The sequence below is a fragment of the Hipposideros armiger genome, unplaced genomic scaffold, assembly GCF_001890085.2.
Source record: "Hipposideros armiger isolate ML-2016 unplaced genomic scaffold, ASM189008v1 scaffold_10, whole genome shotgun sequence".
Taxonomy (NCBI): Eukaryota; Metazoa; Chordata; class Mammalia; order Chiroptera; family Hipposideridae; genus Hipposideros; species Hipposideros armiger.
The window spans coordinates 3180567-3192124 of NW_017731360.1; the positions used below are offsets into that span (position 1 = coordinate 3180567).

Here is an 11558-nt window from a genome sequence, read left to right on the forward strand (position 1 = left end):
AGGCTGGGAGAGCGGGAGACAGGAGGCACCGGGGGAGCAAGCGGGCAGCCCATCCCGCAGAAATGTCTCCACAACAGGAAGCGTCTCATAACATACCTGTGGTTTGGCCAGGCCCCGGGGCTGCCTGAGAGCTCCCCACCGCTCCCTCAGCTACAGCCACCGTCTGGGGTGGGGGGCTTGGAGCCGAAGGAGCCTGCGCAGGGCCACGATCAATCCACCCACCCTGCAGGGGCGCTGCCAGGGCCACACCAGCCACACCCCTTCAGGGTCCACTGGGAGCCCCCTCCCTCAGGCCCCCCTTTTTATCTGGGCCTCTGATAGCTCATCTGCGAGATGGGATGGGGAGTGGGCAGGCCTTTCAATTCCATAGGATCACCTGGGCCCCCTCTGCTGGTCACCCCTGGGACAGGACCCTTTGAGAGGTGACTGGTGGGAAGGGGTCACTGTTAGCTGATGCCCCTTTCCCTCCCAAAGCCATGATGGGGGGCAGGGTCTGCAGTCACGCCACTTCTTCCTGCTGGGGCCCATTCCCCCCATCCTTCCTTGGTCTGAAAGACCCCCAGAGCACTACTCACTCCCAGCCAGCCTCTTTGGCCGCCCTGGGAGGAGGCCCAGGCTGCCACAAAACGCTGACTTGGACAAAATGCTGTTTTACGGGGATTTGTTGAAAAGGGGGGAAATCCCCGTTAAGGACTTGCAGCTGTCCAAACACGGCGTCCACCCTGCTGCCGCCACGCTCAATCCCCTGAATCAGCGTCTCCTTGTGCACCCCACCTTGTGCCCCTGCCAGCCCAGCCCCTTCCCAGCTGCCCTGGCCCCTGCCTGCTTTCCTAAGAGGTGACCCAGAGAGGCTGATGGCTTGCCCAAGGTCACACAGCAGAGCCAGGCTAGAGCCTTAGCGCCCTCCCTGGACCGCGGAGAGCACAAGGAGTCAGGGAATGAATCCTTCTTCCCTTGGTACCTCTGTGCCCTGGGCAGGCAGTTCTTAGCTGAAGTTCTTTGACGGAGGCCATGTGAATGTCCCCACCTCTTCCCCTTTGGCCTGGGGAGGGGGCTTCCAGGGTGAGGCAACATGTATCTGTGCTAAGTCTGAGGAAAGGACTGAGTTATTGGCATGATCTTTAAATTTGACGGTGAATTGAGCTCATCAAACATTTATTGAGCATTACTGTTTGCCAGCCAAGTCCTGTGCTGGGCACGGAGTGGGGGGGAATGTGGCGGGGAGAGAGAGTAGAAGAGCCAAAGAGAGAAATAAGAGCTGAGATGGGGACCTGCAGGCATCAGTGGAGCCCAGGAGGCATCCAATAGGCTTCCTCGATGCCCAGGAATAAGTAAGAGGTAGGCAGTGGGGACACAGTTGAGGGAACGGAATGAGCAGAGGCCAGAGAGCCTCAGGGAGCGTGGGTGTGGGTGCGGGGAAGGGTGACAGTGAGAAGGAGGCAGCGGGGCTCAGAGGCGCCCAGGCGCCCTTGGCTCTGAAGGTGACTGGGGTTGGGGAGCAGTGTGTCCCACCGGGGCTGCTGCGTTGTACCATTGCATGGCATCATCTGTCTTTGTAGCCGCTGGAACAGGCTCAGAACACCCCTGCTCTCGGCCATGCACTCGCTTCCACCCCCACCCCCACCGGGTCTGGTACATGCCAGCCTCACCTCTAAAAGCTGAAGTAATCTTTCCCCCCTCAAACCCACAGGCGGCTTGGAGCTGTAAGACTCTCAGCTCGCTTCTCCCTCTCAGTCTGGCTTTTGCTCTCCGGCTGTTCTCTCCTCCCCCACCCCCACCCCCGCTCCCACTCCCCCACGGCAGGATGTCACAGTGGTTAAGAGCTCCGGTTCCTAACAGCCTTCTGTTCAAATCCTGGCTCCCGCTCCGGCCGGTGAGCAGGCACATCACTGTACTTCCCTGAGCCTCGGGCTCCTTCCTCTCACACAGGAGGAATCACAACAGCGCCTCTCTCCCAGGGACCTGGTGGGAATTAAATCACTGAACACAAAGCACCTGGGTGGGTGCCTGATGGGAGGTCCGTGTGCTCAGCAAGTGTGAGCTTGCATTCTCCCGCAGACACTCCTCGGTCCAGGGGAAGCGCCTGCCCTGGGGTTCAGCAGCTGGCCTGTCCCATTCAGAGGAAGGGACACAGTGTAGGAGGTGCTGGGATGGGGCAAGTTCAGGGAGCCACAGGGTGTGGGGCAGGATGCTCCCTGGCTACCCACATTACCAAGGAGGAATGAAAGGTGGGGAGCTCGTGGAGGGGGAGGGGAGGGGTGGGCGCCCTGCCTTGGCTCCTGACTAGACTTGGGGCTCTCCCGTTGGCATCCTGCCTGCCTGTGCTCCCAGCTGAGCCCGAGGCTGCCTGTCCCCTTCATCACCCTCCCCACCCCATGGAGACCTCGGTTTAGGTCCCCAGAACCAGGGTTGTCCTGAATCCTCTGTGGTGATGCCATGACCTTGGCCTCTGACCCATTCAGTGCAGAATGGCTCTCCCCTCCCCCTGCCACGAACCAGGCAGAACACTACTGGCCCCTCATCCCCATGGACCCCGAGCTCAGGTGGTCAATGCAGGGGGGCCCCTTTCCTGCTCAGGGGAGGTGGGATGGTATAGGGGCTGGGGCTCAAGGGTCAGACTGCCTGGGTTTAGGTTCCGACCGCACCCTGGTTTCCTCATCTCTAAAATAGGGCTAACATGCTTCCCAGGGCTGAATAAGGATGGGATGTAAAATGTTCGGGCAGTGCCTGGCCAGAGCCTCCATCAGCAGGACCCGAGGGCCAGGCCTGTCAGGCGCAGCCTCATGAGTCCTGGCATCAATCATGTGGCATTTAGAGCAGGGGGCCTGTGCTGAGGGCAGGCTCTGGATGAGGCCTCAGCTCTCACACTTCCCAGTCATGTGTCCCGGGCAAGAGTCTTCAGTCTAAGCTTCCATTTCAATGTCTATAAAATGAGGACAATAAACGCATGAGCCTGGGGGGGGGGCTGTCATTGAGAGGGTTCTGTGAGATGAAGCCTGCTAGGCCCCGAGCTTGCGCCTGGCACATGGGGAGCCTCGTAAGTGGTAGGTATTATTATTAGGCTGAGGCTCAGGGAGGTTGAGTGACCTGTCCAAGGCTATAGAACAAGTCAATGGCAGAGTTGGGATTTGAACCCTAGAGCTGGGTTGGCAGCTTCACCCACCTTCTCCGGAGCCCTGCATCCATTCTTGCCAAACTCTGTGTGATGCTGAGTTTAAGGGAACATCGAACTGCAGCTCCAGACTGAGCCCAGCACCAGAGAGGGCTCTGCCCCATCCCCTCACATGCTCCCCCCCCCCAAACCCTTCTGGAGGCCAGGCCCCTGGCTGGGGTGAGGAGAGCCCAGGGCAGAAATCTGAGGGGAAGTGGAATTTTCCTCAGGTATGTAAAATGCCAGCTAGTCCCCCATTCAAATATTGATGGGTGCCCACTGTGAGGCAGACCACAGTATCTCTAATCATCACAGCAGCCCTGAGAAGCAGGTTGTTTGCCCAGTTTAAAAAGAAAACAACAACATCTTTATTGAGATCTGGTTTACATATTATACAATTGGCCCATTTAAAGTGTACAATTCAATGCTTTTTCAAAAAATGTATTGATAGAGTTGTGCAATGATCACAATCAATTTTAGGACGTTTTTCATCACCCCTAATTGAAACCCTATTCCCATTAGCAGACACTTTCCATTTCCGCCTCCCCCCAGCCCTAGGCAACCACTAACCTACTTTCTGTCTCTATAGATGTACCTCTTCTGGACACTTAATATTAATGGAATCATATAATATGATTTTGTGACTGGCTTCTTCACTTACATGAATAATGTTTTGAAGATTCACCTGTATTGCAGCATTTATCAGTGCTTGACTTCATTGCTGCATAATATTCCATTGTACGGATGTACCACACTTTACCCATTCATCTGTTGATGCACATCTATGTTATTTCTGTGAACATTCACGTACACTATTTTGTGTGGACTTGTTATCCTATTTTATTTATTTATTTATTTATTTTTTTTTTTATTGGGGAATTGGGGGAAGGGGAACAGACAAGTTGCTGTCATTTTGTTCTTCAGTCTAGTTGTGGAGGACGTTGCTTCACTTGCCCAAGTTGGCACCATCATTGCGCTCTTTCCGGGTGAGGCAGATCAGTCGCCGGCTTCTGGACGGCCGCTCACTGCGGCTGCTGGCCGCTCACGCTGGCTGCTGGCTACACACGGTAGCCCATGGCAACCCACTGCCACAGGGGCTGCAGCCTACGCCGTTGCCGGCAACTCACGGCAGCCCAGCTCCAGGTTGAGCTGTTGTTCAGCATCCTAGCTGTAGAGGGCAGTGTCACTGGCCCTCATATGTGGGATCCAAACCAGGGCCCTCTGGCGTCCCAAGTCAGCTCTTAACCAATGCGCCACTCGGCTGGCCCTTGTTATCCTATTTTATAGATAAGGAAACAGAGTCACAGAGTGGAAACCTCTTGCCCAAGCTCCCCCAGCTGGTGCGTGGAGGCCTCAGGCTGACTGTCCCGATCTAGAGCTTGTGCTTCTCCCCACCCAGGCCTCATTCTTGGAGCTGAGCTAAATGCTGTGACAGAGCTAGGTTGGGACGAAAAGGAGAGAGGAGTTAACTTTATGGAGGAAGGGATGACAGCTTCCCTAGGCCTTGAGGGATGAGTAGAAGAGGGGAAGAACATTGCAGGCAGAAAACCAGCAGGTGCAAAGGCCCAGAGGTGTGAGGCTGCCTGGTGTCTGGGAGCCATAAGGGGTTCTACATTATTGGGGCAGAGGTCTGGGGAAGGGGAGAGGCAGAGAAAGGCATGGTAGGTGATAGGGCCTGAGACATAGGCACAGTTTAAAAGGCCTTGATATCCTACTTTATTCAGGAAACTAAGTTGTAAATATACCTTTCTAATTAAGTATCTATCAGTGAGAGTAGGTTTATTTTAAAACTTTCTAGCCAGTGAGTTATGTTTTCATGTGCCTCATGGAAAGACAGTGCCACATTACATCATCCCGTAAAATACTGTCCTTTTCATCTCAATTATTGTAACCCAGAAAAACTGATATTTCCTAGGTGATTTTCGAGTTTTTCACTTAAAGGACGCTTATGTATTGGTATGTCTCTCTGTAATAGAGATGATATTGATATATGTGTTGCTACCTATTTAAGAATAAGTCTATCCTGTGTTGTTATGAGGCCATGATTTACCACTCTCCTCCCCATTGCACTCAGCGGTGGAGGGTAGTTCCATGTTCTGTTTGTAGATCTTTGATAGCTTTAGTAGGATATGGCTCTATTCAGGTCCTTCCAGCCTTTATGTTTTGGATTTTTAGTTGGGTGTAGTTGATGTGATAGAGTCAATTTCTTTTGCACACAGGAAGCTTTATAAAATTTTATTGATAAATACCCTATTTTTTTTTTTTTAGCTGAGCCATCCTGCTACCTATTGGCAGCTTAGCGGCTGCTCAGCTCGGGCTGGCCTCGAACCGCTGTTGCTCAGAGCTCAAACTCTTGAGCGAGCTCTTAACCAACTGAGCCATTCGGAGATAAATACCCTATTTTGAGGAGCTGTTTTGCATATGAGAAGAACATTGTTGAAATAAAACATTACTTTCCCAGAAACTGAAGCTTTGTATATTGATCAAGATGATTCTGAAAGTTTACAGTTTGAATGTCAGAATATGTTATTGCTAATTTGTACTCTCTTACGTATTTAGTAGGAAATCATGGCTCATCAGTAAAAATTAAAATTCCCCTCTTGAAAAAAAAAAAAAAAGGCTGGATGATGCCATGCTTGGCCCATGGACTTGATCCTGAAGGCATTGGGGAGCCCTCAAAGCCCCAAAGCGCACCGACATAATGTGAAGTCAGATCTAAGGCACGTCCCAGTTCTGCTTCCAAGAGACTTTTGCTTTAATTTTGTCATCTGGAAAATGGAATGACAAGAGCAATACCTTGTTAACGTGCTGGGGGCAATTCAGTAAGTTCCTGTCTCTAGAGGGCTTAACCCAATGCCTGGCAGAGTGTCAGCCCAGCAAATAGTAGTGGGTGTTATCATCAAAGGGTGTTGAGCAGGGGCTGCCATGGGCTCTGGAAGGGTGTCTGGCTACAGAGTGACTGGTCAAGAGACAGCACTGGGGCTGCAGAGCCATGGGCAGGGCTGGGAGAGGTTTAGGAGGTAACTTTTGCAGACCCTGAGGCTTTGGGTAGTGCTTGTGAATAATATCTAACTTCCGATCTTTTTGTGAGTCCCTGCACTCAGGGGCTGGCTTGAAAGCCCCTCTTGGTTCCTCCCTGCAGCACGCCCGCGGACGCCATGCGGGGGGCTCTGACGCCCCTGTCTGTGCCGCCACTTCTGCTGCTGCTGTTGCTGCTGCTGCTGCTGCTGGGGTGCGGGCCGCGGGCGGCCACCTGCGGCGGGGCCGGCGGGGCAGCGGGCTACGCGCCGGTGAAGTACGTGCAGCCCATGCACAAAGGACCCGTGGGGCCGCCCTTCCGCGAGGGCAAGGGCCAGTACCTGGGTGAGCACCTCCCTGCCCCCAGTGCCTCGGATGGCTCCTGAGCCCCAGCTCCCTCCTTCCCGACCTCCACCAGCTCCTCTCAGGCCGCCAGGTCCCAGTCCCTCAGTCGCCACCAAAGATCTTCCCATCTCCACTTTCTTCCTGATGCTGGTCCAGAGCTTCCCACCCCCGGAGGGTCCAGAAGAGGGTGCAGCTGGCTGGTAGCGGAGGTCTTTAGTGGGGCAGGGGCGGGCTAGGAAGGTCTGAGGGGAAGTTGTGGGGAGGTCTGCTCTGGCTCTACGGAGGGCTGCTGGCGCCACCTGGCGGCCATTGCACCTCAGGTCGTACAGGGATGAGAGGCACCCCAAACTCTTGGGAAGAGCCCAGCCTTGGGTAGGTTGAATGCTAGAAGCCCTGGGTGAGGACAGCCTGAAGCCCCCAAGATGGCCACTGGACCCCAATGAATTCCATCTTCCATGAGAGCCGGAAGGGGAATAGCGGGGCATGGTCTTCACGAGCAGATACAGAACCTTATCTTCTTGCCATGCACTCCATGCTGGGGTGGGGAATGGGCAGATGGGTCCTTTGTCCCCACTATCCGTGCCCTGACTGCCCCTTCTCTTTCTCTTTCTCTTAGAAATGCCTCTACCACTGCTGCCGATGGATCTGAAAGGAGAGCCTGGCCCGCCTGGGAAACCTGGGCCTCGGGGGCCCCCTGGTCCTCCGGGCTTCCCGGGAAAACCAGGCACCGGAAAGCCAGGGCTACATGGGCAGCCTGGCCCTGCCGGCCCCCCTGGCTTCTCCCGGATGGGAAAGGCTGGTGCCCCAGGGCTCCCGGGCAAGGTTGGACCACCAGGGCAGCCGGGGCTTCGCGGGGAGCCAGGGATACGAGGGGACCAGGGCCTCCGGGGCCCTCCAGGGCCCCCTGGCCTCCCAGGGCCCTCAGGCATTGCCGTCCCTGGGAAACCAGGCCCTCAGGGGGTGCCAGGGCCCCCTGGATTTGGAGGGGAGCCAGGGCCTCAGGGGGAGCCTGGGCCCCCAGGTGATCGAGGCCTCAAGGGGGATAACGGGGTGGGCCAGCCAGGGCTGCCTGGGGCCCCAGGGCAGGGAGGTGCCCCAGGACCGCCTGGCCTCCCTGGTCCAGCTGGCCTGGGCAAACCAGGTTTGGACGGGCTTCCTGGGGCCCCTGGAGATAAGGGTGAGTCTGGACCTCCCGGGGTTCCAGGACCCAGGGGGGAGCCGGGGGCATTGGGCCCAAAAGGGCCCCCTGGGGTGGATGGTGTGGGGGTCCCAGGGTCAGCAGGGGTGCCAGGACCACAGGGCCCAGCAGGGGCCAAAGGGGAACCAGGGACCCGGGGCCCCCCTGGCCTTCTAGGCCCCACTGGCTATGGGATGCCAGGACTTCCAGGCCCCAAGGGGGACAGGGGCCCTGCTGGGGTTCCAGGGCTCTTGGGGGACAGAGGCGAGCCAGGTGAAGATGGGGAGCCAGGGGAGCAGGGCCCACAGGGCCTTGGGGGCCCCCCTGGACTTCCAGGGTCTGCAGGGCTCCCTGGCAGACGTGGGCCCCCTGGGCCTAAGGGGGAGGTAGGGCCTGGGGGACCCCCAGGAGTGCCTGGCATTCGAGGTGACCAGGGGCCTAATGGCCTGGCTGGGAAACCTGGGCTCCCAGGAGAGAGGGGGCTTCCAGGAGCCCATGGACCCCCTGGACCGACCGGGCCCAAGGGTGAGCAGGGCTTCACGGGCCGCCCTGGGGGACCAGGGGTGGCAGGAGCCCTGGGACAGAAGGGTGACTTGGGGCTCCCTGGGCAGCCTGGCCTGAGGGGCCCCTCAGGAATCCCTGGACTGCAGGGCCCAGCTGGTCCTATTGGGCCCCAGGGTCTACCAGGCCTGAAGGGTGAACCAGGCCTGCCAGGGCCCCCTGGAGAGGGGAAAGTGGGGGAACCTGGTGTGGCTGGGCCTACAGGGCCCCCTGGGGTCCCTGGTTCCCCAGGACTCACTGGCCCTCCTGGGCCTCCAGGGCCTCCAGGCCCCCCTGGTGCCCCTGGGGCCTTCGATGAGACTGGCATTGCCGGCCTGCACCTGCCCAACGGTGGCGTGGAGGGTGCTGTACTGGGCAAGGGCGGCAAGCCGCAGTTTGGGCTGGGTGAGCTATCGGCTCACACCACACCTGCCTTCACCGCTGTGCTCACCTCGCCTTTTCCCGCCTCGGGAATGCCTGTGAAATTTGACCGGACTCTCTACAACGGCCATAGTGGCTACAACCCTGCGACCGGCATCTTCACCTGCCCTGTGGGCGGGGTCTACTACTTTGCTTACCACGTGCATGTCAAGGGCACCAATGTGTGGGTGGCCCTGTATAAGAACAACGTGCCAGCCACCTACACCTATGATGAGTATAAGAAGGGCTACCTGGACCAGGCGTCTGGCGGGGCCGTGCTCCAGCTGCGGCCCAACGACCAGGTCTGGGTGCAGATGCCCTCGGACCAGGCCAACGGCCTCTACTCCACCGAGTACATCCACTCCTCCTTTTCAGGGTTCTTGCTCTGCCCCACATAACCCGCGGGGCCCTGCTGCCCTGGCCTCCTCCTCTTTAGTGGTAGAGAGACTTTCTCAGTTACGAAGAACCTGCATTTAAAGAAAAAACCAAAGGCTGAACAGAGGTGGCCATGGTCTTGGCCTTGGCCCAAGGAGACTGACTTGGTTTCTCCCTCCATGCAGGCTGAGGTTGTTTCTGGAAGAGGCTGGCCTGAGTTCCTCTCCCCCAAGTGCCTGTGTGGTATTGGGGTTGTACCCCCATTCCTGCCCTGCCTGGCCTGCAGGCAGGGCCCCAGGACACTCGGCCCAGCTGTCAGAGACCCCTGCCCCCTTGTGAGTTCTGGGCTCTGTTGGGTGGTGAAAGACGCTGCTTCTCCATGAGTCGGAGCTGAAAGGGGACTGAACACCCCCATCCGTCCCTCCGGGGGGAACATATTCCCAAGCCCTGCCCTTCCTTCTGGCTCCCAGATGGCACCTGCTCAAGGAATGGGGCATAGCTTCCTTCAGCTCTTGGCTGGGGCTCTTCCAGCTCCCTAGGGACCTCCAGCATATGATGGTGGGTCCCCTGAAGAGTTTATTTCTCTGCAGGGAAAAGGGAGAGGAGGGGGACCATCGAGGTGGCCAGTGTGGACACCCTGCCAGGACAGCAACCCCAGGGGCAATGCTGTGGCATCAGGCCTGTTCATGGCAGGTACAGGTGTGTGGCCCCTTCTGCAAGCTCCTGGGAAGGGCCAACCCCTTTTCACGGTTCCAGCCGCAGCCATGGGGAACGGCGGTTTGTGAGGGATAGGGGCTGTGAGGGATGTGGAGCTGGGGTAGGATGGCAGGTCTTCACAGGCATCTCCATCTCCCAGGCTGCCCCTAACCAGCTGACTCTGTGTAGCATGAGGGCAGTCGCCCAGGAACGCAAGAGACGGTGAACAGGGGTATTTCTCCCTTTCTCTCCTTTCACCTGTGGGGAAGGCTGATTTTCTCATACAAACTTGTAAGGGATCCTTGCCTCCCCCGACCCAAGTATCCCCAAGGCAGAGCCTCTCGTTTGGCCCTCAGAACAAGGTGCACACAAGCTCGGGGATGAAGGCTCTGCCTGCTTTTCCTTAATAAGAACCATATGGTGGGTATGTGTATCTACTAGAGGGGTTAATCCGGGGGGGGGGGCTTCCTCTTCTCCCACCTCTGGTCCCAATTTCCTGTTCGAAGCAGGATTAGGGCTCAGGAGGCTGAGGCTCTGGGAAAAAGGGTGCCAACAGGCCCCTTTGGAATGAGTTGGCTCTGGATGTTTCTGTAATTTTCCCCAATCAGAGCTCCCCTGCAGGAAAACAGGCAGGAGCCCCCTCCCATCCTCTGGTTCCAGGTGGATGGATAAAGCTGAGATTGACGCTGGGGGCAGGGATGGACGCGCTTGCCCATGCAAGGATAGCCACTCCCCCAGAGGTGGGGCCTCTCCTGTGGCTCTCCCCAAGCCAGCCCACCTCCCTGGACCAAGTATGAGCCTGGGTCAGGCAATGTGACGGGGTTGTGCTGCTCCAATTCTGGCCCCGCCAGACCGTCCATGTTGAAAATGGAGGGTGACGCTGACTTCTGACTTCCTAAGCTGCGGTTCCTTCAGGCCCCTTGCTAGTCCTCCCCACTAACTTCTCCCAACAAAGCAGTCCATTTGACTGCTCACGTGAACTTTCACAAGGAGAAATGAAAACCCAAATCTGCCCAAGTTGACACTTTAAGAAAGAGGTTTGGGCTGGGGTTCATGGTGGATTTCTTATTCCCCAACAACCCAAGACAGCTAAGGAGTCTCAAACCATACCTGGTGGGCCCTTTGCTTAGCCTCCTTCCTGGGTTAAAGCCACCACTGGCTGACCTGTTGGGGAGGGGTTCTGATGGGCAGAAATTCATCAGCTCCCAATGGGAACACAGGAGACCGAAGAGTATGGGGGAGCCAAAAAACAAAACAAACCCGCTGTTCCATAGAACTGAGCTTCTGCTAAATGTCACTCCTGAAGCCTTTGGGAGGGGTGATTGGTGCTTCCGAAATGTTTATGGGATTTTAGTTCCAAGTGTCCATTTAACTGACTAGCTTTGATAAATGATGTCAGGTTTTACCAATGAAAACTACATTACCTTGTGCATTTTTATATTCCGATTCCTCATTTTTTTTTTTAAAGATTTAGGTTTAAATGTTTTCCGTTAGTAATTTCATCTCTAACCTGGTGTAAGAAGCTAGTTCTCTACATACCTATTACGTGCCGTGTCACAGAAGATTCGGGAAAAATGCACTTGGGAATCTAAGAAAATGGGACTTCTTTTTGAAAAGAAAAAACAACGGTATTGACTGTACTGACACAGCCTCAATAAAACCTGTTGTGTAAAACAGCACGGTGCTGAGATTGGCATTGATGCAGAGGGGTCTCAAGCCGCTGGATTTCACAAGGCGTCCGGGGAGCTTGCTGGGGCTCTTGCTGTGTGCCCTCTCAGGGAGCCCGTGTCCATCCCCAGCTGCCAGCCATGGGCTCTCCCCCCTGGAGCAGACACA

General features: G+C 56.4%; 1 protein-coding gene across 1 annotated transcript in view; it reads left to right on the forward strand.

The window, feature by feature from the left end:
- COL8A2 (collagen type VIII alpha 2 chain) overlaps positions 1-11142 on the forward strand; it is a 16353-nt gene extending 5211 nt beyond the window's left edge. The window contains exons 2-3 of the mRNA XM_019657449.1: positions 6294-6514; positions 7131-11142. Coding sequence (XP_019512994.1) covers positions 6310-6514; positions 7131-9049 — 2124 coding nt within the window. The 5' untranslated portion in view covers positions 6294-6309 and the 3' untranslated portion in view covers positions 9050-11142. The remainder of the gene's footprint in view (positions 1-6293; positions 6515-7130) is intronic.
- The last annotated feature ends 416 nt before the right edge of the window (positions 11143-11558 follow it).